Genomic DNA, 27,472 nt, shown 5'->3' on the forward strand with positions numbered 1-27,472 from the left:
CGTCACCTCTCACACCATTCACCTTGAAAGTCCTTAAGCTGCTAAATGAAACACCCCTCTAGACTGTAGATACTTCAAAATTGTAGATAAGACGCCGGTCCTTCACTTTTAATATGAAAAAAAGTGACGTCCTGGCAGTGCATTGGGCTTGCAAATAAGCGCCAAGTTATGGATATGTGTGTTAGATGGTGGACACCTCAATTTATTGTTTCATTTTGCAGTTTTTTTGTGTTTAAATGTTGTGTTGATGTATTTTTGTTTCAGATTGATTTATTTGTTTCTGTGATGTGCTGAGAAGGTATATTATAAAACTGCATTAGGTGATAAAATCATACACATTGACTTTAGCCCCTGTGTATTTGATAAAATCATTTCACCATTGATGGTTAATGGGGGGCCATTTTGGTTACATAATTGCTTTGATTCCTCCCCAATATGTGAACAGGAGCAAACCCGGTTTAATATGTAGCAATGGGCAGGCTAACATATCAATACTGAGCCAAGCCAAGGGTCTTGCTTGGTTCTAGAGCCCATACACTGAGCCCGGAAAATGTCTGCCATGTAAATCATACAACAGACAACACATAAAATATGATAAAATCTCTTCAAAGTTTAAAAACGTGTATTTTTTTAACATGTGGCAGCTATAACATTACCTGCACTGAGAAGTGCTTTTTTAACGTGATAGTTTTTAGGTCTCGCCTACGCAGCGCATATGCGCTGCAAAGGAGGAACTTTAGCCGTCGTTCTGCTCTTTTACGAAGCACATACTCGTGCTTGTGGCGGCATCAACCTTGCGGGAGTGCGCAGGGGCGCACCACAAGCACGAGTATGTACTTTGAAAAAGAGCAGACTGCGCGCGCACACACCCACGTGCCACTCCCGGGCTTTTCCTCCTTGGATTGGCTTGTTTTCGCCTCTTACACCTGGGGCCATCCGCCATGATCTGCTGCTTCATTGATAAAAGGAGATAAGATGGCAGTTCGCATTGGACTCGGCTCCCTGATTCAGCAGCCGCCGCAGCACACAGACTCTATCTACCGACCAAACTCAGCAACAACATGGGCATGGCAGGTTCCCATTCAAATACAGGGTGCCAAGCGGCAACCAGAAGAGCTTTATTTTACAGCCACAGTCACAAAAGCCAGCTCCCTGCACCGCTACACTTTATCCCCTCATCCGCGTGGGAGTTGCTGGTGCTAGAGCATGTAGGTGCTGAGCCACATCTCCGCCGTGACTCAGATCCCAAGACCCTGTGGGGGAATGTGCAGATTGCGCTGCGTGCGCTGAAGGCACGGCTTGGCCGGCCAGCGCTTCCTCCTGGGGAGCAGCGCTTTCAACTGCACACTCACACTTTGTTTGCGAACCAAGACTAGCGCTTAGCAGCCCGGGCTCCCCTGAGCACATGACTGCAGAGGATATGTGCCAGGGGGAGACAGAGGGACAGTTGTGTGTGCACAAAGACAGCAACACATGCGCACATACACACACACACACACAAACACACACAATCCCTCACATACACACACTCAACACACACACACACTCACAATCCCTCACATACACACACTCAACACACACACTCACTCACTCACATAAACACACAAACACACCACACTCACACACACACTCACTCACACAAACATACATCCACCCCCACCCGCAGTGTTTAACAATAAAATGGAAGTGGAATTTCAAGGATCCTTGACTTCCCCTACCAACTTGTGATGTTTACAGCAGGATTTATTCATTCACCCCCAGCCCTGCAAGGCACAGAAGAAACGCACCAAAAAACTGCCCCTTCTGAATTATGGCTACTAATCTGCTAATATTTTGCCAGGCACACTTTTGCTCACAGTGCCATGTTAAGTGTTGCTTCCTAAGTGCCATGCTCACGACAACGTGTCTCTGTGTACCTAGGTGTGTGGAGCATGGGCCAGGGGGAGGGGTGTGGGTAATTGATAGCCACTTGGGCTTCAGACCCTAACCCTTGTCGTGACAGAAGATGCTGTCGCTTTAAAGGGCTCTGAGCACTGATGCAAACTGTAAAACAAAGACAATTAACTCCCTCTCTGCCTATCAGCGCCCACCGCAACCTCTATTATTATTATTATTATTATTATTAACGAGCTTATAAAGCGCCTGGTTACACTAAAAACAGTGTGTCCCTGCGCTACGGTGAGGCAGCAAGAGCAGAATACTGAGATCTATCCAGGAGGGAACAGGAGAGTCTTAAGTTTCTTCCTAAAAATGCCTTCAAAGGGCTCCAGTCGGCGGCTCACTGGAAGTTTGTTCCAGAGTTGGGCTGCCAGAAATCGAAAAGAGCGGCCCCCCATCTTGGCTTTCTTAACCGCAGGGATACAAACCAAACCCATCCCCTCAGACCTAAGGCGGCGGGTAGGAGTGTAGGGGTTGAGGAGGTTCCGCAGATAGTCCGGTGAGGTCCCATGCATAATGCGGTGGCACACACATAGCGCCTTAAAACGAACTCCTTCCCGAATTGGAAGCCAGTGTAAGGAGGTAAGAGCCGGTTTAGAGGGGGCTCTCCTTGGTCGCATCAGGACTAATCGAGACGCTGCGTTCTGCACGCATTGGAGTCTCTGCATACACCTCTCTGTAGCACCCAGATAGAGAACATTCCCATAGTCGAGGCGGGAATTCACGAGTGCGTAAACTAAGGTCTTCCTGGCTGCAGCAGGCAATATGTCCAATGTCTTCCTGAGTCCCTTTAGTACTCCAAAACAGGCTCCCGCAACCCGTCTGGTATGATATTCCAAAGAAAGGTGAGAATCCATCCAGACCCCTAGGTTTTTTGCCTGGGCACAGGGAGCAGGGGTGGGACCCAGATTCTGCGGCCACCAAGCAGACGACCAGACAGAAGGTGCTTTTCCCACCACCAGTACCTCGGTCTTATCGCCGTTAAGTTTTAAACAGTTTTTGTCTATCCAGGATGCAAGTTCTTGAAGGCATGCCACCAAGTTGGGAGCCGCCGATTGTTGTTCCTGAGTTGTTCCTGAGTCCGGATATCGAGAGCACGAGATAGGAAAGTGGGCAGATAAACACATTTTCAAAAACATGACAACCCCTTTCTGGGCAGTTTCGCATCACTCTTGCACTAAACATGCCTAATTCAAACTGCCAGTTCTACAGAGCTAGGAAGCCCCCGATCATAATTCCTGACCTTCAACAACACATTAAGTCTGTTCTGTCTAGTTTGAGCTCAAATGTGATAATGCTGAAAGTGACTCTAAAAACAAACACAACAAGCATTGGCATAGCCAATAGGTCTCGCCTTTGGGACCTTATAAGTGTTTAGCCATGCAACACTTGATGTTGTTGCACCAAGGATATTGTGCTGGATAACTAAACACTTATAAGGTCCCAAAGGCGAGACCTATTGGCTATGCCAATGCTTGTTAAATATTTAGAACCATTCCTGTCTCCACTCCCACCCTGGCAAGACTGTAAATAACCCAGGTTTTCTGGTTTCACTTCTTGCAAATCAGACACTCCTTTTTAACAAACATTTTAATTGTTTGTGTACCTCTAAGTGCAAGAAGATAGATTGAGGGTAGCAGATGCCACATGAATGCTCAGCTCGTTATGGGCTTGAGGTTCTTAAGGGACCACGAGCTGAGCCAGAGCCCGGCTTAAGGCTCGAGCCTTGCTTGCGTTTTCAGCGGCTCGCCCACCTCTAATAATAAGACTTGATACGTGGATGCACATACCATAGTCAGCTTGCTTTCCAGAGGCATCACCGGCAAAAACAAACCTCATTCTAAGGCTTGCGACTATTCATGAGGCAGCTACTTGTCACGTTCTGTAGCAATCTTTATGTAGGGATCAGCCATCTTGGATATTTTGGGATTTTATGCTCTTGTTTTCAGCACTTAAGGAAAGACTTTTAATAGAAGAGCAAAGGTTTGTTTCACACTTGGTGTCATACAGCACATGTAGCATCTGGGGTCATCTCACCTTACCATTGGCAGTGGACTCTGTAGAAGCACATCCTGTGTGATGTTACAGTACTCCATCATAGGTTTATGATGCATGTGGTGACAGTTTCAGGTAGATTACTACAGTGGAACTCAACAGAGTTGGGTTCCATCCAACTCATAGCTAGGTGGTCAGTCTTGTGTATTCACGAGGCCTCTCATCTGGAATAGTCCATACTAAATATTGTCTCTGTCTCTGCTTTTCCTACAGCAGCCGGGCTACAATGCCACCTTGAGGCCGGAAGTGGACAACAGACGTTATAGCTCTTACAGTCAGATGGAGAACTGGAGTAAACAACATAAGTCTTTGGGCAGCCCCACAAGCCCTGGGAGTGATTTTGTCTATGTGCAGAACCTTAAAAGCAGCCGGAGTGAGCCAGATCTGCTGGGGATAGATCCCCGTTCCACTCTGAGGAGGCAGAACCAGAACCAGATGCAGATTCAGAGGGGTGGACGAGGCACGCAGAACCGGTCCAGCATCTACAGCAGCTATAGCACCCACCAAAACGCCCAGCAACGGAAAAGGGGCGGGCAGCCAGCACGTACTCCCTCCTCTATTTCAGGAGCCAAGCAGGATGTATTTTTTGGAAATGAACATCTGCCTGCACAGCACGTGATCCAAAGGCAAGAGGTATATGGTGGAAGCACCCAGACGCAGATGCAGAACAACTTCCATAAACCAGACATGTACATAGGAGGAGGCCAACACCAGATGCAGAATACAATGTATAAACAGGAGAGGATCGGCGTGGGCCAGTCAATGTCACAGATGACAAACGCAATGCAACACCAGGACATGTATGGCACTGCTTACCAGCCCACAAGGTAAATGCATATTTCTGTTTCTCTTTGCTCCCCCTCCCCACTCATGCTAAGCTTGCCTTTCTCATTGCAGCAGCTCTGTGAACACCAGTGTAACGTCACTTCAAACAACATCCTCTGCTATAGTTCATAGGCATATCCATTTTTCTGTCAAGGTCCATAGGCATAGATTCTCTATAATGAAATAGCCATAAATCTGCTGCCAGAGGTTTCAGATGTTTTGAATTCTCAAACATTTACCAGATAATACTACTACCATCAGAGGCATACACGCGTACTCCTGGATCTTTTTTTATGAATGCTAATTTTGCATGTGAGATTTTGCACATGCATATTTTTGCAACTAGTGCAAATACGCCCTGTAATTTATTTTCTCTTTGTTCCCCAGAGACATTTTTTCCAATACCCACCTCTTTTGTTTTTGTTTTTGGCTTTGTTTTCTTCACCTTCCCGCCTGGTAAAGAGGTTTTCTTCGTTTCGCCACTAAAGAAAATCTGTGATATTTTCATGAGTGGGAAGCAGTTAGATACCAGTTTGTGGGTATTGACAAAGTTTTAGGTCGTGTAACATTCACTCCTTACCCATCCACACAACTACTCTTAGATGTAATCATATGAAAATCTTACTATGGGTAAATTCCTTTATGAGAGGAAAATCAACTTTTAAGAATAGCAAAAGTGGCTTGCAGTTGTACAAAAAAGTGCATTTGAATCTGTTAGTGGAATGTACATGCACAAATAAATTTAACAATCTGGCCCTTTAGGCTGATTCATAAAACTTTTCCTCCTCCAATGTGCGCAGATAAACACTAACCAATTTGCAGATTCACAAAGTGATTGCTCAAACACTCACAAATTTGAAAATGTGGGCAGTACCATGTGTGTGTCGGAGTTTTGGGCTCATCCTACCTTCACACAGGAAGTCATGTGTCCTTTCCCTACACAGGTTGTGATCTTGTGCAGAACTACTGCTATGAATACACAATCTAGAGAGAAAACTTTGCATGCGTGCCTGCATGTTTTGTAGCAGGGAACTTTTAAAAGTTAGTCTATTTAGGAGATTTAAGATTGTAAACTCTGTTCATTTCAAAATGATTAAGACTTTTTAAGACTTTAAAATATTTGACGCTTTAAGTTAAAAATCTGAAGCAGTTTATTGTTGCTTAGTGTTACTTAGAGGATATTTCATCAGGAAGAATCACACCCAGGTGACGCAAATGTTAATGGGAAACCCCCTTTATTATTTAGAGGAAGAAAACAGCAAAAGTGCACACCTTATAAATTTGATAGGCAACTTCTAGTCATCACGCTTTGTAAAGTTCTTTAGAGTTTCACATGTTCTTTATTTTATGACTGTCTCTTCTTTATTGGTTTATGTGGAGACTTTATTCTACGTGTTCTATCAAAGATTAGTTTGTTTTGATGTTTAATCCCTATTGAACGTGTTTCTATTTGGGATAGTATATCGAAGGCCAAGCATATTGCTTGCAGATCTGCTCAAGTGTTTATAAGATGGTTTTAAGTTTGCAAGCACCTTGTTTAGAATTATCCTAGCTATCAAATAACTCTTACCTCAAAATTATTTCCCCGTATAGAACTCCTGGTTATAAGATTATTCCTGTCCTCTTGATTTATGATCCCCCGCAGAAAGTGTTTTTGGTTTAGGGATGAAGAGATTCCCAAGGAGTAGGTACGTTTTTGCATTTTCTCACTGCTGAGTGCAAACAGGAGTTCTGCCAAGGCTTGCTTCACGTTTTTATAAAAACAGAAGCATGTAATACACAAACAACATTAACAAAAATCTATTTTTACAAAATACTTTCATTTCCTTTAGTCTGATGCTTACAGTTTGGGTTGCACTATCAGAAATAAAATAAAAAAAGTAGTTTGCAACAACCCAAATTGGACCTTTAGTAAATATCATTGCCTCATTTGAGCCCTTAATACATCAATTTGCTAAATAATAATCGCCAAACTACTAGGTTGGACGTTTTTATCTGCATTTTAGCTACCAATAACAAGGGAAGTGGTCATTAATGGAGAAGACCATAAATATCCTACTCGAGTACCGTGAGTCATTGTTAGGATTTGCGACTAAAAACAAGGGGTTAAACACTGGCCAGCAGAGGTCCAGTTATGAACATGGGGCTATTAGGAAATCTTACTGAGATGAGGTACTCATCATATGTATTCTTGACATTTTTGCATAAGGAACACACTTACTTTACTGTATTATCATCTTGGGTGCCGCAAATGTCTGCAGTCAGTCATACAAGTTTTATCTGTCTAGCCGGGACTAGAGATGAACTCTGTTCCAATCCCATTATTTAGTTCTTTAGTAGGGTTTGGAAAGCTTTTAATTTAACATTTGAGAGTTTGCATAGTTTCTAATCTTTGCACTTAAAAAATAAATTCAATTTCCAAGAAGTTATATTTTTTTAGAAGGATTTTCCCACAAAAGCATTAAACAAGGGAAATGTGTTACTAAACACGGGTTCATGTGCTTATTTGTACAGGAAAACCTATATTTGCAGAGAGTTTTTCCACTTTAAAAACTTTGGAAATATCACAAACTCCTGAAAGAACTTGATGAGGATTACACTGGAAAGCAGAAATTCTGCATATGCAGTTCCTGAAATATGAAAATAACGGTATACATTTAGTAGGCATTTTTTTCAGATTTTCTTGGACTATGCATACCCTGTATCCTATGACCATTTCCTACTCCAGAATGTCCATGAGAAGGTCATCAAGGAGCCAGAAATGGCTTGTATAAGGCTGCTCCCCACCCCTCAAAGCACTGGTATTGCTAGGGAGGGAAGCCGGGACAGAGCAAGGGTATTGGTAGAGCTGTTAGGAAACATGTGGTCAGTAAGTCAGGTTTCGATCCAGCGAAAAGACACAGTTAGCTCAGCGAGGACTGGGTAGGTTGTGCAGGTGGACTACGAAAACTGTGCAGATGATTGTGGGCATAAAATGCACATTCTGCCTATACTGGTTGGTCCATCGCATATAGTCTCAGATCCATCTATACTTATTGTCGTATTCTGTGAATCCCATAAACATATTGTTTTAAAGCAACTTTTGCTTCATAAAGTAAGATATGGAGCAGCACATGAAAAAAACATTGAATTTAAACTTAAAAACAACAAATTATTATTGTGCTCATTGCAATTATTTGTTATAGAGAACTATATTTTAAATTGGCCATGGAATTCTGCAAAGGTAATTTTACAAACGTGCATTTGCACAGTGTGGTAAAAAGAGATTACAAAATGCTGAGACCAAAATAAATAATGTTTTGATGAAAATAACAACCACAAGGGAAAAAATCCTAATAAAGTCAGTACTTGTGCAAATAGTCCCAGCTCACCTGTTAGCAACAATACCACAAAATGTGCTGACAAAACAACGTATATTTTTTTAAGTCCAAATCTTCATTGCAGATAGTTGACTGTCATACTGGTTTCTGCTTCTTCAAAAATAAACCAATCCATTTGTTTCTAACTTCATCGCCAGATCTTCCATTCTGAGAACTGCAAGACCAGTCAGGTTGAACAAGCTCAATAACAGATTAATGTAAGATCCATTGCTGGATTCTAGCGCCTTAGTGAATGTTAAAGATTCGCTAAGACAGAGTTCTCATGGATATTTCCGCGCCTGTGGTAAAAAAAACTGCAGTATGTGAACATCTCAGTTTAAAGAGTTCTATGTCCAATATCGAGATTATAAAGTATTCTCTAAGGATGTCTAAAGACTTTCATTTATGGCCTGTCAAACTAGAGAGAACAATCTTCACAAATCTAAACTACATTCCTGACCAAAATCAAATTCTGACATCACTATTACCTCATGATGTTAGCCATAATGAAAAGTGTCCCAAATTAACAATTTTAAAAATAATTAAAATTAGTTTTATACATTACAATTCACAAGCACACACAATGACTATTACGTACGTAAAACGTGGAAAGGTGGATTCCTATCTGCAATCATCTTCAACCTCCACATGGGGCACTACTCAACAATAATAGCCTAAAAGTCAACAATTCGGCAATTAGACACGACTCTGCTTGAAAGTTTTCACTGCTACAGACATGAAATGCCTCAAATACTCCCTGCACTTCATTCAGACTTGATTGTCCAGCACCTACCCTAAGCTCAACCAACATGAAGAAATAATTTCCGTTATTATAAAGAACAATAAACAACAACCACTGCAAACCTGACTAAATGACATGAACCTTAACAAAATCAAATCTCAATTTTCAATCAGTACAAGTCACTTGGATTCATCTTGGGCACCAATCACACCCTCAAGTCAAAACGAGGATGGCCTTGTACCAAATGTATGTACGCTCCACTCTGCAAGCCCCCTTGTACTCTCATATCTGGATGATGGCAATGCCACACTTCATAGATTACCAGTTTCCACTGTGTCCTCTGTTGAGGGCATTCTACATACCACAGCATGTCCAATACATGCCCTGAAGAAATATGATCATATCACCCCCATCCTGTAGATCTCCATGTGGCCCGCACCATTTTTAAAACCAGATGCATCATTAATAAAGTCATCAAACCCAGCACCTTCGCTTACCTGACTGACAAGCTCATCCTCCTCTGTGGATCTAGGGCACACCTGCATCCAGGAAACTTTCATACTGGATGCATAGGAGTGAAAAAAAAGAAGGTAACACGTCTTCTCCATCTATGCACCTAGGGGCTGAATCAACACATAAATATCCATCAGGACCACCGCAACCTTGCTCCAATTTAGGAAAGAGTTGAAGACAAATCTCTGAAAAGCACTACAATACGATGCAAAAGCAGAATACTTCCAGAACCACGCTACCTTTCTAATCACTTGTTGTCTGTATTTTTGCCTTTGTCCCTGTACAGCACTCCGCTTCTTTTTGCTTTGGCTAGGTTCACCCTATTGTGAATACCTCAAACATACATACATTCACACCTTCTAATAATCTTTCGCCATAGAGGGTACATTGCTACAACAACTAGTGCAAATCTGACTTAATGACATAAATAAATACCATAGCCAAATCTAAGAACATGCACAAGAGACTCCAGCAACCCAATTAAATTATGAACAACTCACCCAATATCTAAACATTCCTGTTGAAGGTGTGGTGGTCAGCAACTGGCATCAAATCTATAATCCATGTGAAGTGTAAAAGTGTTGGTATGTTTTAGATCTGTTTTTATCAGTTTCCTTGCCATAATTATAGTGCATTGCAGATTAAATCACAATAATTCATAAAAACACTATTTAGATCTTGAAAAAATAATAGATTACCAATTTGGGAAACCACCTAGATATCTGTAAAATATAGGTAGAATCAAATGGTGAAATATATTTCATTTTAAAAGGAATTTAGACACTACTAATTATAAGCACAAACACATCGTAAAAAAGCCATGAATTAAAAACAAAATTGGTGAATCATGTAGTATGTAGTCAAAAAGGTTTGTAACATTCTTCTGTACAATCATAAAGATGCCATTCATAAATCAGAAGACATACTGATTCATATACCTCCACAAAGGCGAAGCCCACATCATAAATCTTCTCTTGTCAAGCATTCAGCGTCCGAAATTACCTCCCGGAAGAGATAAAAGAAGAAACCTTCCCTTCTCCACTTTCATAATGAGTTGAAGACCCATCCCTAAATGAACGTCTTCTCCATAGGTAAGAAGACCTGCTGCACCCAAAGGAGGCTGCATGAAGAGAACCCCTTCACTCTTTTAATAATGTCACAGACCATTACTTTCGAGTTAGTAAAGCTCAATAAGACAAAAATCAGCAAAGAAAAAACACAAATTCTGAATTTAAGCCTTTTCAATTAAGATGGCTTCCAAGATAAATGTCTGGCCACTGAATAAAATATATACAGCTCGGACAGGAACCGATTCACCACTTTTACATGCCTTTGTAAATGGGCCATGAAATATCCAACTTCCTTTTAGTGAATGTGCAGAAGTCTCTTTGTACTTATTATATAAGAATCAGTCCCTGAACATTCCCATTTTATTTCCATTTTAGCTGTTGGGGGCCAACTCACAAAGGCATGTACTAAAACCTTACTACAGGAATACTTCTATACGTACTTCAAAATGCCATTGTAAAATGTTTTAATTTGATTTAATATCGTTGTATGGCTTTTGTATCTATTTACACAGCTGCATGTATGTGTTTTTAAGCAGACTGGACGGTGCAAGAACATACCAATACAGCTTGACAAGTTCTACCATTTCTTTTAACAATATTTGGGCAGTTATGTTTGCATATGTCTCCACTCAATAATTAGAACACTGCTTCAAGTTTCGCATAATGGGACTCATACAACATAGTTAACTCCTTAAATGCCAGGTTTTCTTTGCATTCCTTTGCATCTTACGACAGTGTATACATCCTAAGAGCGGTGAAGGGGTTCAGGAAATGTGCAAGGTTACGATGTCTCAATATTAAACAATTAGCAACCTCCTCACTTTCTAGATAGCTGTATATGTCATCTAAATGCTTGTTATGAGCAAATTAGGCTAGTCAATAAGCGTGCTGATTGGTTGCCTTTACTGTGCTTTTGCCCACCTTAATTAAACATTGTTTCATCACGCACATACTACCTAGCGAACCTCAGCACCGTTTACCAAGATGAGTGATGGCTCTCCTTTAAAATAGGCTACAAGTTAACTTCTATCATCTTTAAAGCAATTCAAAGCACTGTCCCCTCTTTAGCAACTATTGACACATCACATTCCTTGCTGCCAACTACACTCAGATATCTTTTACTTCTTCCTGGTAATGTACACACCTCTGCAGCCTGTCATGTGTACGTATATGAAAAGTAAGGCATATGCATCTTTGTCATGTTTTGACAATTTTATGTTGCACCCTTAAAATTCCACCCTACCGATGACCTTTATTTCCAATCAGACTGTATGCCACTTCATTATTTACTAATTTATTCCCATTCCATGGCTTTTCCAGAGTGTTCTAACTGATAAGCCAATTGGGCTAATATTTTGTAACAATTAGGTTTGTATTTTTAGTGGTGTACAAAGTTTTTTCTTCCATTAAGTTTTGCGAAGCTCCTAATTTTACCTTTGGGTAGTGTGACATAATTGTCACTGTAATTAAACTCAGCCAAGAGGGACATATATGGAGGTGTTTTTTCACTGCAAATTTACCTTTTGAAGACATTTTCTATGACCTTTGACAAATATTTGCAGAACTTCACACTGCAAATTAACCTTTCTTGCTACATACACAAAAGTCCCCATTTCAATTCAGCGCTGGCAAGGCATACAATTTTGCAACTTCCATGAACGTGCAAAGTTTTCCATAAAATTTTATGAAATTCCCCAAAGAGCTGTAACTTCACACATTTTCATTATTTTCTTTGAGAATCAGCCAGTGTTTATTTTTCAATCTTTACAATGCTATTCAGGTATGTTTAAAGGCAACTGCAACATCTCAGACATGGCCGTTTCTTTTTCTAGTCATAGGTAGCAGGTCACAGAAAAACAAATGGTCCTTTGTACTTGTTTGATTTTGCAGTGAAATTGCCAAATCTCTTCCATTGTGATCATTGTTTGGTTTTTCCTCGTGGATTCTCATATCCAACCTATCAGCTTTTTGTACAGGTAGCCATGATGTGTTTTTTGACTAATGTTTTGCCTATTGAGTTAACTATCGCTAATTAAATATGCAATGAAAAAAGGTTTCACATCTACACAGAACCATTGACTTGAGTAGGGTCTCTACATTTCAGTGAATATGTATATGAAAATGTATTATAAATCCCCAACAAGGGCTAATGTTTCACTGTTGAGCCACATATACAGTCATCCTGCTGATGTAAGTGAAAATGAGACAAATGATACTGGAGGCTTTGTTCCATCAGACATTAGATAAAAGGATACTACTCAGGTGCTACAGGGAATGGCGTCAGTAGCTAATCTCCTCGACTCATGTCTCTCACAAGGTTTTAGAGTGTCTGATTTCTAAAACTGTTTTTCAGTGCATCTCTTAAATATCATTTCTGCAGCTGTCAGCAGCGGTAGCCACATCTGCTCAAGGGACCCCTAGCAGCGGCATCAGAGTTTCTTCCAGGTCCCACAACCTCCCACCACTAGAAACTTTTCTCTCACCTCACAACCTCCTGTTTACTGGCGGATGTCCCTGCTTGCTTGTTCTTAAACTGAGAAACTTAGCATTGGAATAGTCAAGAGCTTCCTCTTTTCGAGCTTCCTCTTACCAATAACTTCCCAAACCACCTGCTGAAATGTCTGAATTTTCAGTTCTAAATTACAAAGTCTGAATTAGTGAATTTCAAGAGAATCCAGCCCAACGATAGAAAGCTCCTCTCAATATTCAAAACTTTCTAAAATATTTCCGGAATATCCCTGATCAAAACCAATACTGAGCAAATATTGGCCAGTACTCTCTCTTTTCCAAGCTGCTCTCATCAGAATATAAAAATCTAACTATACAATCCCGATTCACATTTATATCACTAATCCTTCAATCTGTGACTGGTCCATAACTCTTGTATCACCTTTCTATTTAAATAATTCGGCCCGTAACTTTGTCACTCCAAATCTTCCCTTGATAGCAGAAGGGACATATTTTTTGATGTGCTCAAAGACCCATTAAGATACACCTCTTTCACACTGGAGGGGTTCTTCAAGCAAATGCTTCCTATAGAGTCAAGCATAGGCAAGAGTCATGGTTCTTACAGCCGATGCTTTGAGGATGGAGACATTGAGAAATATGTCATATTAATCTTCTTACCCTTGCTTCAAGTTCGCACCTACCATATTGTTCTTATATACTGCCAATTGCAAACCTAGTTAGCTTATCCATTGTACACAGATTGTGATGAAAATATTCAAAACAATAAATGAAGACAAGTTCCGCATGCCTGTTAGTACAAATAGACCTGGAGTCCTGATATATACGTCACCTCCTTGTCTGAGAGAGTTCACATGTTCAATTGCACAACCCCTTTCCTGTTTTTTATTTTACTTAACACACACAATCTCTGGAACCATCTTCTCTCTGTATTCGCCTCTCACCCACTCTGTATCCTTGCAAAGCCTGCATTAAAATAGCATTTTGGAATTTGCTGCCAGTGGCCATTTTCAATACTCAGTGCTTGCTCCTCATTTTTTATCATGTTTTTCTAATTTCAGTATTGCACTTCTTAAAGATTCTTTATAAACTGTATGAGTTTGTAAAATTGAAAAAGAAGAAATAAAAACCCAGTATAACTCATTGCATTTCATTCAATTACTCCATTTTAACAAAGTATTACATTGCTTAGCCACCCCCCCTAAAAACAAGATCCCTTTTGAAATTAAAATATTAGATTTTTCATTTGGAATGCATGTGTGAGGTACGTTATAAGAACTGTGAGAATTTAAGACGATATGAGTTTCCCTAGTAATTAATGATTTTCAGTGAGGTTTTAGATCGAAAAGGTTTGTAGATATTTGTTTTTTCATAATATTATAATAGGCATCTTGAACCTTTAGAAATTGTGAATGCAATCATGTGCCCAATCAATTCAAGACCCCCCTGCATTAATTTATAGATTGGCAACAATTTAGAAACATTTGTTGTTGGTATTTCAAATGTCATGGGTAAATGACTGGTTTCTTGCTGTTTTTGCACAAAGGGATATCCACGGAGGAGCTTACCTGTCGCCCATCAACTACTCGGCGCACCCGCTTCGCGGGTGCCCCTTCGCCCGTTTTTGAGGAGCGGTTCACAGACAACGATTGGGAGGTGTCCGGAGGAGGGAAACCTGCGGTTGGTGTGTGGCTGCAGCGGGGCTGCGAGCGTGCGGGGACTTCATTGCCCAGAAGTCCCTGCCAGACCGTCAACGAGCTTCCGGTCCGCTCTCCCTGCTGCCCCGCCCCCCACCCGCCCTCCTGAGGCTTAAAAACACCTCATTGCCACAATCCAAGTGGGTCATCTTGCTGTTTTTGCACAAAGGGATATCCACGGAGGAGCTTACCTGTCGCCCATCAACTACTCGGCGCACCCGCTTCGCGGGTGCCCCTTCGCCCGTTTTTGAGGAGCGGTTCACAGACAACGATTGGGAGGTGTCCGGAGGAGGGAAACCTGCGGTTGGTGTGTGGCTGCAGCGGGGCTGCGAGCGTGCGGGGACTTCATTGCCCAGAAGTCCCTGCCAGACCGTCAACGAGCTTCCGGTCCGCTCTCCCTGCTGCCCCGCCCCCCACCCGCCCTCCTGAGGCTTGATAACAACATTCTACTCCCGCAGCGCGGGACGCAGCCCGGGCTAAGACTGGGCAAAGACAGGGCCGTTTGAGGCCGTTCGAGACTGGAGACACTGGGCTGGGCCACCCCCCCTTATATTTCAGTAAGTGTACGAGATTGAGTCCCCCTCATCCTCTCAGGCGGGAACAATGTCCAAAAATAAAATTCCCACCGCTAGCACATCCATGGCAGGGACCCTGGACAACTTCATTGTTAGAGCTGCAACCATCCTAGAGCGAGAGATAGACCTTACTGAGCGTCGTCTATCGTTTGACCTCTTTACAACCAAACGTTCATCTCTAGGGAAAATCGCCTCATCAGTCACACCAGGGGTAACTACTACTATCCCCATACTAACTGAATGTTTGTCCAGCGATAATGATAGTGCCGACCTCAGTATGGAATTAACTGTTGGCAGTAACAGCAATGGGCGCGGCGATTCTAATAGGATAACTACACCTATGACTACTACGGCACCGGCCGCTAAAAATCAAATTGAAGGTGTTTCTACCCGCGCACAACTACATGTAATAAATGAGGCTACCTCACTTTCTTCCTCCCCTCCCTCAAATCTAGGAGCAAAACCGAAAACCAAGGTTGCCCCGCAAACAAAAGGGGGGAGACAAACAAGAGGGTCAAAAAATAAAAACAAAACACCTGCCTCTAAATTTACCCTGGGCGCTGCTGAACACCCTCTGATTGAAGTCACCTCAGATAAGTCCAGGCAACTAGATGTCGGGTTCCAGGCTAAAATAATAGAGGTGTTTGAAAATTCAACCCGCCTAATTCTGGACAGACTCTCCAAAATTGAGGAGCGTCTACAGAAATTAGAAAAGACTACCTCTGCTAGTCTAGAAATTAACAAATCTTTGAGGACAGACTTCCTCAGAGAGCTTCATGAACACCCTCTTCCCGTCAAATCTGCCAGTCACTCAAAAGAGAAAACCCCTCCTCTCATGGCCTTGCCTTTAATTGACAAGCACCTGGATCTTACAGGGGACAATTGCCCAAATACAGCCTGCACTGAAAAAACCACGTCCAGAAGTGGCCCCCAAAATCTTCATGTAGGAGTAAAGCCCCTGCAGAACCCATCGGAAGTTAATAACAAATCCAACAATCCTACTCCTCAAGAGAGTCACGAGGTAGCAAATAGACCTGCTCCCGTCCAAGATGCTGTTCCCAAATTACCCATCTTAGACCTTCCCCCAGAATCATCACCATATGTCATTATACTGGCGGGAGTACCTGCCTTGCAGGGACAAACCAACGAGTCTTATCTGGAACTCAGGAACAAGATTATCCATTGGCTTAATTTCAACCGACCCCTCCCTCCTAACATTCATACTAAAATCTTGTTTGTTCGGAGAGTCAGTTGGGTGGGTAGAAGGAGTAAAGACATACCGGGGGACTGCATAATTGTTAATTTTAGGGACACTCAGGCTGTAAAATATATCCAGCACGCACAATCCTTTGACCCCAACACAAACATCACCCCTTTACCTCTCGATTACTTTTATCCTCATTATCTAGTAAATAACCAGTGGGAATTAGCAGGGAGAGCAAACACACATATAAACCAGGCAAGAGGCATGCTGCCTATACATAGACAAGGCTGGTTGGAAGCCTTCCCACTGTCCAATAAGTATAGCTGTTTGGACATGGTCGATTGACTACCCCTAAATTTTAATGTTGTTGATCCTGTGGGGGAAGTCACAGCGGGTGATAAATCAACCCCTGTGACTAAATGCTGGCCCGCAAAACCGCCAATTTCCTCAAAGAATAACGTAGGATCCTCCCCTATTAACATGGAGGATAACGAGAAAACTGACCACCTTTCACTGTCGAGTAGCGAATCCACCAAACCTGGTGCTCCTGGCGCAACACCCATAGTGACTTTATCTCCAGTGGGTGATACACGCCATTCAGTCGGATTTTTATCCTGGAATGTTGCAGGGCTGAACTCCAGGTTAGCCGACATAAACTGCGCTTCCTTTATTAAACAGTTTTCGATTGTCTGCCTTCAGGAATGTTGGACGGTTGAGCCCATTCATATGAACGGCTACCGTACTTACCATACACCAGCGGTACTCACTCTGAGAGGGAGAAATAAAGGTGGCCTTTGTACTTATGTCTCAAACTGTCTTAAGGAAACTAAGATCTCCTTTTTCTCTAATTCCACCTTTTACCAGATCCTGCATATCACATTGGGAGGTAACGAACATATTAACCTGATTAATCTCTATAACAATATTCCGAAAGATGCCTGGGCCTTGACCTATAAAGAACTACTTGAGAGCCTTAAAAACATAGATGAAAAAGAACGCACTGATAGCTGTGTGATCTGGATGGGCGATTTTAATTGCCCCTTATGCCCATTGAGCGATCACAACCTATGTGGACTGGGAGAGATGGATGAAATCACTGTGACACACTTTTCACATACATCCCTGGGCAAACACCTTAATGAGATTCTTTTTTACCTGGACCTGGGTTTTGCGAACGAACTATGCTCCCCACCAGTCTCTTTTAACCCCACATTTATTGGACGGGGCTGTAAATCAACTATTGACTTTATGTTAATCTCCAAACGCTACTCTCACCATATTCTTGAGTTTGAAACATGTGAGATAGCAATGAGCGACCACCTACCACTTAGCATGTCCCTTGGTACAATGCTGGGTAAACAGAACATGGTTACTAAGACCCAGACCCTGTACGACTTCAATCTTGAACTCGTGAAAAAGAATGGCTATACCCTTAAATGGGACAAAGTGGAACCAGTGGCCTTCCTAGGCAAACTAATTGGCTCAAAGGAAGAGGAATTTAATATCTGTCTTGCAGAGCTCATTGACCCTCCCAAAGTCAATAATGCTTTCCTTGCCATCTCGGAGGAAATTAAAAAGTTACTCACGAGACCACAGCGATCTGGGGCAAAAAAAATTAAGAGATGGTTTGATAGAGAGTGTAGCAAGACCCACGCTCACTTAATGGAACAATTAAAAAGGGAGCCTAGGGTAATGGCTGAAGTTAGATCAGCCAGATCTGCGTACCAACTGGCAGTAAAAAAAAGGAAAAAGCAAATCAAACAGGAAGCTTGGAGTACTCTCCGTGAAACCTGTATTTCCAAAAATAATACTGCATTTTGGAAAGCGGTGAATGCTCCATTCTTCTCCAAAGATTCCACAGACACTATTGTAATAGCAATCTCGGAAGAAGGCTGGCTGTCCTTCTTCCGAGAACTTTACACTAAGGACTCTCAGGTCGAGTCAGAAGGGGATTTTAATTCAGGCAATGAGGACACAGTATTCCACCCAATAAATATCGACTTCACTATGGAGGAAGTTATGATAGCCATCAATAAGAGCCCAGCAGGTAAGGCCCCGGGGCCGGATGGCGTTCCCGTAGATGTCTTTAAGGCTAATAGCAAGTTATGGGCCCCCCTGCTAACCAACGTTCTTAATAGTTTTAACAAAACGGGGTTCCCAAAGACCTGGCAGGAAGCCATTGTAGTGCCTATCTTCAAGAAAGGAGATCGCAGTTCACCAAAATGCTATAGACCGATCTCTTTACTTGATTCACTTATGAAGATAGCGGGGAGAGTCATACTTGACAAATTACAAGTATGGGTGAACGACACAGGCACTCTCTCCCAATTCCAATATGGCTTTAGGGAAGGTCTAGGCACAATTGAGCAAGGCCTGAACTTAGCACTCCTTGTAGCCAAGTACGTCGAAGCAAAACAAGAGAACTTATTTCTTACATTTGTAGATTTGAGTTCGGCCTTTGACTGTATCAACCATAACAAACTCTGGCTAACTATGCAGGAAATGGGTGTGGACTCAAACCTCCTCATTTTTATCAGAGAACTATATCGGGAGGCGGGCGCGAGGGTTCGTTATGGGGAAAAGGGGGATTGTACATCCAAATTTTCCATAGAAAAGGGCGTGAGACAAGGCTGTATTTTAGCACCTTTTTTATTTAACTTATATATTAATTCGGTCGCGTCTCACCTCCTGGCAGATAAACAGGATTACCCAAAAATTGGCAACTCCTTTATCCCCATTCTCTTATATGCAGACGACGCGGTAATTATGTCCCGGACCCAAATAGGTCTCCAGAGATCGACCACTAGCTTCTCCGAATATATGGGTAGTAGAGGCCTAAAGATCAACATAACCAAAACATTTAATATGTGTTGCACAAAAAAGAAGAGCCTTAGTTGTAATACATTTTTATCTAACACAAAAATCATGACTGTTAATACTTTTTCGTACTTAGGTATCACCTTTGACAGTAAGGGAACTTGGATTGCGGCAGGTGATTCCCGTAAGCTAGCTTTCTCACGAACAATTGGGGCGGTCAAACATTTTTCAAATAAGGTCGGAGGCCGCCCGGTACCAGTCTTGCTCGATATTTATAGAGCTAAGTGTGTATCTACTGCAATATACGGTGCAGGAATTTGGGGGATTGTTAATACCTCAAGCACCCAAATCCAGACCTGTCAAAACATCTTCCTGCGGTACTTACTGGCTGTCCCAGGGTCAACTTCTGCTTATGCCTGTCATCAAGAGCTGGGTGTGCCCTACATTGCTGACCTTATTAAACTGGAGCCCATCTTGCTGTGGCATAAAGTCTGGTCTGGAACTGAGACAGCCCTAAATAGGGAAATAATAAAGGACTGCCTAGTCTTACATGGAGCATTGAAAATTCCCTGGCTTAATTATGTTAGGAAATTTTTTATCGAGCTAGGCCATCCGGAGTTCTTTAACTCTCCAGCAAGCATGACGAATTTCTCTAGAAGGAAATTCAAGCAAATTTGTCTGCACTTCCTTTCAGAGGCACGCTGGATGTTAGAGAAACACAAGAGCTCTGTTATGGCCAATCAGCTACTTATCACTCACCAGGGCATACAACCATATTTGAAAGTAGTTCCCAGCTGCTATACCCGTATGTTGCTATCCCGTTTTAGGGCTGATATCTTCCATAGAATGGTTACATTCCCCGAGAAGAATTGCTGGCTTAAGGAACTTACTCCATGTCCCTGCGACCATATTTCTGTCCAAACTTCCCTACATTGTATTCTTTTTTGTAAATTTTACTCGGAACCTAGAAAAAGTATTTTACGACCAGTCTTGAAAAAGTTAGGGCTGAGACAATGTAGAGCGGCTCTGGTCAGACTACAAATGTTAGATGATGAATTTCTTATCTTTTCGGTCTCTACTTTTTTAAAAACTGTTATTAGATTCAGGATTTCTATGAATTAGCTCATCTTTATCATGCTGCTATTTTTAACTCTGAAAATTTGTATTTTATGTATGAAATCTGATGTATATATGCTTTTATGGTTTTGAATCTTAAAAATCGAATAAAGCTGTTTCTGATTCTGATTCTGATTCTGACTGGTTTAGGAAAATTTCTAGATCTATATTGTTTGTCCATTTTTAATAAAATGTGTTCATCATTCTAGAAAACACTTTTCATGGCTGCATTTCTGAATTTTCACATCCAGTGACTTAATAGGACCTGCATGTCTTCTATCATTTTTGTCTGGGGGGCCGAGGGTACGTACTATGGCTTGACATTCAGTGTTAATAGTTGCATTATGGAAAGGCAAAAGTGCATAATAACTGTAAATAATTCATCCCTGTATTGCCCAGGCATTACATGCTTCCCTGGGTACAAGGCTTACACCGACTAGTCATTGCAATGATGTCACTTATGGAATATAGATACAATAATATATGCCAAAACCAACTTAACATGGCTGCTGTTTCCTCTTTCCTCTTCCCTGCGACCAATGTGGGCCCACATGGATATGATTTTTACAGGGAAGAGTGGGAGAACGTGGAATGGTAAGACATTCTTTTTGTACTTAATATCCTTATGATTTTCAAAGTACTTTTGTATTTGGAAGATGGACACCAATGTATTTTCCCTGATCATCCCTAAAGCCAAATTTGATTATAGGTGTGCTTGTTTTCTTGGTGTCCCATATGACATTTCTATGCCAGATATAAAAATGCCAGCTATACCATAAATAATAAATGTCTGGTTTAAGGTTAATGTTGTACACTGAATGTGAGGTCATATACTCTGATAACACATGCATTTTACAATAGTGATAGCAGGTGTTCTCATAATCTGTAGAGGAAGGGGTTGTCACTTTCATACACCAATATTGATTGTTTAGCTATAGTCAAAGAATATACATTTAATGGCATGCTTTTTTCATTTTTTCAAAAATATTTTAATTATGATGTGAATTATGTGTTGGTAACCTGTGACAAAAATTAAACAAAAATATATTCACATTTTACAAGACTAAAGATTTTAATTTCACCAACAAAATTTACTTTTTACAAACTATGATTACATTATAAATTTACCCAGTGTTAGTTATGATATACTTTTGGGGGAAAACGTACAAAATAATGGTTTAAACAATGTAGATATTTGAATTATGCCTTTTATAGTAAATCCCTTACCTTTAAGATAATTAACAGTTTCTATAAACCATAAAAACCATTGGCAGCTTATATTGTATTTACTATTCAATTGGGCAGTTTTTTAAAGCTTGAAACAGGGCAAAGGAAGGTTTTCCTAGAATTGTACAAAGCATATATTCAAAATTAGAAGCAAAAGTTTCAGATAATTTATAGAAAAGTGGTAGTAGTTAAGGACAACATATAGATTTTTTTTAAATGATGAGAGACCATGTTAACATTAGGCAGCTATTCTGTGTGGACAGAACATACATTTAGACCCTCATTATGAAGAAAACATAAATATAGATCTACGTTTGTAAAATATTTTATATCGATAGGTTTCCAAATCAAAACTAAATAACACTATTTTTCATTCTGAATATATAAATTTAAAAAGGAACACAGCCAACATCTAATGTATTTCACCATTATTTGGCTTCATTGGTTGTGGTATTTTTACTTGCATATTTTTTGTACACACACAATTTTTACAATGTTTGCAAAAATTATCAGTCTTTTCCAAAATATACGTGTAGGTTGTTTGCATGAAAATTGTATGAGAACCCTCTTTTATGAAGGGGGTCACCTTCTCAATGTGTACCTACTCAATGTGCTTTGTATAGAGTGCCTACAGTCATGCTGTGAACATTGCTAGCACAGGACATGCCGCTGCAGCACACATCCAGTTACACAATTCCTACGAGGCATTTTCTGCTAAAATCAGTCAGTCTCTCATGAGCAAAAATTACACAGTTGGATAAGTGTAAGAAAAACGTAAATTACCAAAAATACAAAACCCAATAGCTGACATTTAGGCAAGGTTTCACCTGGGCCTACTGGGCATATATGAACCAAGGAAACATGAAACGGAATAAGGTCATTTTTTAAGATTCATTCTAACTTTTCAAATAGTCAAATTTTTGTTAACTTACCCTATCCTTCTACAAACTAAGGGCCTGATTATGACTTTGGGGGAGTCGCGCTGGCTCTCCGCAGGCACGGCTGCACCAAATCCACGCAAGCACTGCCCGCCTGATTACGAGTTCAACTCATGCAGACGTACAGTCCTTTTGCCTTTCCTACAGCGGTCCCCTAAAAAAGGGCATTGCAATGGGAACTGCAAACATTTTCCAGCACTTTGAAGTCCATACCGGCTGGAGATGGTCATACAAGCTGACAGGGGGACATAGGTTGTGCCCCACTGAATGCATTCCCATGGCTGGGGGGCATGGAGGACCTGTAGGGCCCCCTTTGTTCCGCCACCGCCAACCTTTTCGTGGCAGGCTCACCTCCATGAAAAGGCTGGTAGTGAAAGGAACTCGTAATATGCTTGGCGGGACTGCACCAGTACCACTCAGTATATTGCATTATCCCTCCGCCGCAACACCACCAGGGAACAACAGTTCCCTGGGGCAACTGGTGGTGGTCCACCTCTGGAACGTTATCCGGCAGACGGAACACGCTACCATGAATCTGGTGGTCCATGGACCACCAGACTTGTAATCAGGCCCTAAGTATGTCATAATACCGCTAACAATTAATCTTTACTTGCAAGCATAACTCAAATATCTCAGCCAAGTGAGTGTATCTCTTTGATAATCTCAGGTCCAGTTCCTGTCGTCAGACAAAGGAATAGTGCTTCAGAGCATGGCATAGAAAATAAACGTCCAACATATCTTAGATACAATTATTTTTGACTAACCAATTTGGGGACTAAGTATTTTTCATTGAACGACCAAGCCCTTATAGACTAAGGGGCTGATTACAAAATTGGTGGTCTTGCAGCGGGCTACCACACCAGCGCCCCTCTTCAAGGTCATCAAACCCAAAGTCACACCGCCCGTCGGATTATGAGTTTAATCCTGGCGGGCAGTCCTTCTGCGGCAGTCCCACAGCAGTGCCTTTTAAAACCTCAGGGAAGAGCCATTGAAAGGAACTGCCGTGGGAGAGACTCAGCACGTTCCTGCACAGGGAGAAATGCACCATGTCATGCATTTTCTCCTGAGCAGGAGCTAAAGGTGTAAACATGGAGGGAGGCACAACATGTGCCTCATGCATGCATCCCCCTGCACAGAGGTAAGGGCCCCCTGAGTTGCCTCAACCCCACCCTTTCTGTGACGGGCTCACCACCGGGGATAGAGTTGCAGTGAGGCAACTCGTAATATCCTTGGTGGTGCCACATCAGCACTGCTAGCATATTGCGGTCTCTGACCGCTGCGCCACCACCGCCGGATCCATGATCCCCGGCGGTTGTGATGGTCCTGTGGCAGTCCGACCACCAAACTCGGAATACGGCAGTCCGACAACCAGTCCGGCGGTGGCTGCACTGCCACCATGGGTTAGGCAGGCCGATGGACCTCTGAACTCGCAATTTGCCCTGGGCGGGTAACTCCACTCCACCAGCGCAGTTTGCAGAGATTTGCCTACTCCGTGCTCCGCTGCGAACGCGGAGGTAGGCAAAACACCTCCTCCTTGGCGGAGCTGAGTAAGCCGCTCCCTCCCCCCTCCCAAATGATTTAAAAATGAAAAAAGAAGGCACTGTCATGCTTGTCTGCCGCCTTCCCTCCCTGGCCGCTTTCCTCCCTGCTCCTCGCGCCCTTCTTCAATGAAAAAAAACACTACAGCAGGCAGGGGAGGCAGCTGACAAGCAGGTAAGCGCCTTCTTTTTTCATTTTTAAATCATTTGGGAGGGGGGAGGTAGCTGAGCGAAGCTGAGCTCCACTGAGTTTTTTCAAACTCCGTGGAGTTCCACATAGAGGCACTACGCCAGCTCCGCCAACCCTTTCTCGTAATTAGGACCTAAGTGATTCAAACAACATTCTGTTATGTCTACTATTAAAACAGATAACCCATTCACAGTGGCTCTGGAGATGTGTTCATTTGCCTTCACTTTTAGAAGTGCCAGACAACTTATTAAACAGCAGACATGGGCAACAGTGTTCAATGTCTAGTTCTATACCAGCCCTGTCAACCTTCCAACTCTCATTTCTAGCCTTCTATTGAACACCATTCCTTTGGTCTTTGTATATACAGTTTTACATTATTGCTCTTACAATCCTGAACACTTCAAGGAGCACTGTAACGCTACTAGAGCATGGCCTAATTAAATAATTGTTTCATGCATAGAACATAGTAGGAGTATAGTAAAATAATTTCACCAACATGTGAATCGTCATTTTTTGATGAAAAAGGCCATACAATGTATCTTCCTATGGCATTAGCACAAAATTTAAGTATGAATTTGGGCTTTGAAAATATCCTGAAAATTCTCTGCATTTGTGGTGGACAGATGAGACTGTCAGCATTTGTGGTTAAATGCTTACTTACTTTTCTTGGTCTATATCAAGGATGTGTTGTAGTCCACTAAACAACATGATGAAAAAGTTGTGTTGACAATCCAGATAGAAATGTATGTAACTAATTAAGAAGACCTTAAAATTATGCAATTTTTCAATATGGTGTGTGAAAAATATTAAGCAGTACATATTGTCATTTTCTAGATTTACTTGTCCAACACATTCCATGTTTTTGATTAATGAATTGTTTCTGTGAATATTCTTTCACCGTCTTTCAAGTGATTAGGCCACCATTCTATGAATAGTACACATGTGGAATGGCAACTAGAATCTTATATATGATCCTTTACTACTGTCAATGGCTCAGCGCCATATGTTGTGAAATTATGTTGGTAACTGCTAATTAGATGAACTATAGTGTATTTTCAATTATGATGAATATTGTTTAATCAATTTTAAAAGTTTGTCCGTAAAGCAAAAAAATAATCAAAAAATCTAAGTCTAGTAGTAGATACTGGTCGACAAGTACCTCTACAGGTCTCTAGAAGCTCTGATTTCTCCATGCCTTGTACGTACTTGTTACATTGGTAAAAGCCATGTCTATTGCCTTTGTTCACTTGATGTAATAATACGTGCACCTGCTAATATGTGAAATATGTTTTTAACTTGTGGTCCCTGTGTTTAGTGTAAATATCTTTACATGATGCTGTCACTCATTCTTATCAAATTTAATTTGCTTAGATCCCTTCGATTATTTAATTGTTCTTGTAAGACTTTATTCTTCGACTAAAAGGTTACATTGAATCATACATTTGTAGTATTTGGAGGACGTGACCATAACAAGAAATTTGAGGCACATTCATAAAGTATTTCTTACTGATGTGGGGAGTCATGGCAACTGTGGCCACTGTCACTTGAGGTTTTGGAATAGCCAAGTGCAAGTCAATTTGGGAACGTCTATAATAGCAATTGAGTCATTCTCTTGCTGTAGTACAGAGTAGTGATTAATAAAGTAGAATCTAAAATACTTGGAGAGGGTCTTTGGAAACAGCTTCATATTTAATGGAATATTATAGAGGGGAAGTAGAAAGCAGTAATCATTTGCTAAATAGAGGTTTTATTGGGGCTGTGCTACTATTGTGCCTGCGTTGTAGTTATCTGCCGGAAAACCGATCAATACAAAGCTGACAGGCTAACCCTTCTCACTGATTGTCCTGCCTTGCTTCTTACAGACTTGTTTTCTTTCTTGGTTTAGGATGGACATCAGAGACGAATATGATGGTTCTGTAATGACTATAGAGAAGGCTGTCCAATTACTGTGCTCCGGGGACGAGAAGTGTCAAACTTCAGGGGCTCACTTCATCCAACACACTTGCTTCCAAGATGAGAATGCCAAAAACCAGGTAATCCTCCCAGAGATTGATATGATATCTGGATTGTGGTGTAACATCCAGTTTACTATCACATATAAACCACAACCACACTGGTCTCACATTCACAGTGCTCCAGGTGCCACAGTACTCCCACATCCGTAGCCATCCAACATCCCAACTACACTTGATATGAGTGTCTGCTACCATATCCACACAGCCCCCACACCAGCACAGCTCTCACATTAACACTCTTTATTGCTACATCGGCTACTCAGCTACCATTTACATGCAGCTACTGCACCATCACTTCTGTGTACTAACAGTTGTTACAATGCCACTGCCACCGGGCCTACATTCCTACAACGTATTTTGAGATGCAATCTCCGGACAGCTGCCAAATTGCACGACTCCCACATCCACATTGTTCACGCATCCACTCTGTTATCCTAGCCACATTGTTACTTAAACCTTAGTGCTTATATGCATTGAGACTGCTACTGCATTTGGACAACTACCACATCCGTTACACAGTCAATGTGGCTAATTCCTTAGCACATTCACTGCGACACTCTTGTATATTTCCCCACTGCAACATTTTTACTGTTATTCAAACACTACAGCACTATCATTCCTACTCACACTGCCCCAAAGTTAAGATATCCAACCTAGCAGAGGTCTTTCAGTGTTTTAGTCAACGTTTCAAACAATATAGGTTGTTTTATAGTAAAAATGCCACTCTGCATGTTCTATATAACAGTAAATTCAGATGGTCCATTCTATATTTCTGTGAGCAGTTGATCGAGTAGGGATACCTTCTTAGTTGAATCTATCTTAATTTTTGTTTTCAGATTTTTTGCCCCCCGGACATGAAAGTCAGAGATTATTATACTGAGAAGATTCAAATCAATAAAATGTACACATTTACCAAATTTGCAGTATTTTGAAAAAATGGCAGCCCCTCCAAAGTATTGTTCAAGCCCTTTTCATCAAACTTTTGTAGAGAAAACACCGCTCTTGGGTATCTTGGTGCAGGAACTGGAAATTCACTTTCCTCTACAGATGCGTCTTAAGTTGCTTCCTGCATACTAGAATATTGGGCATGTTTTTCAAGCACGCTGTTAGAGAGTCTGGACATCTAGTCCGTGGAATGATAATGCTCTTGCCCCTTTGGATATAAACAGACAGGAGTAGTATAATAT

The 27,472-nt window shown here is 41.5% G+C and overlaps 1 protein-coding gene across 3 annotated transcripts in view; it reads left to right on the plus strand.

Annotated features, from left to right (window-relative positions):
* Positions 1-27,472, plus strand: part of PKP1 (plakophilin 1) — a 331,092-nt gene that overhangs the window by 238,476 nt on the left and 65,144 nt on the right. For 2 of the 3 annotated variants that reach the window (XM_085643638.1, XM_085643652.1), the window contains 3 exons: positions 4,207-4,820; positions 20,948-20,971; positions 26,156-26,303. In XM_085643638.1, the coding sequence (XP_085499764.1) occupies positions 4,207-4,820; positions 20,948-20,971; positions 26,156-26,303 (786 nt within the window). The remainder of the gene's footprint in view (positions 1-4,206; positions 4,821-20,947; positions 20,972-26,155; positions 26,304-27,472) is intronic. The other variant, XM_085643643.1, reaches the window with a different exon arrangement.

Source organism: Triturus cristatus, chromosome 1_1 (assembly GCF_964204655.1).
Source record: "Triturus cristatus chromosome 1_1, aTriCri1.1, whole genome shotgun sequence".
NCBI lineage: Eukaryota > Metazoa > Chordata > Amphibia > Caudata > Salamandridae > Triturus > Triturus cristatus.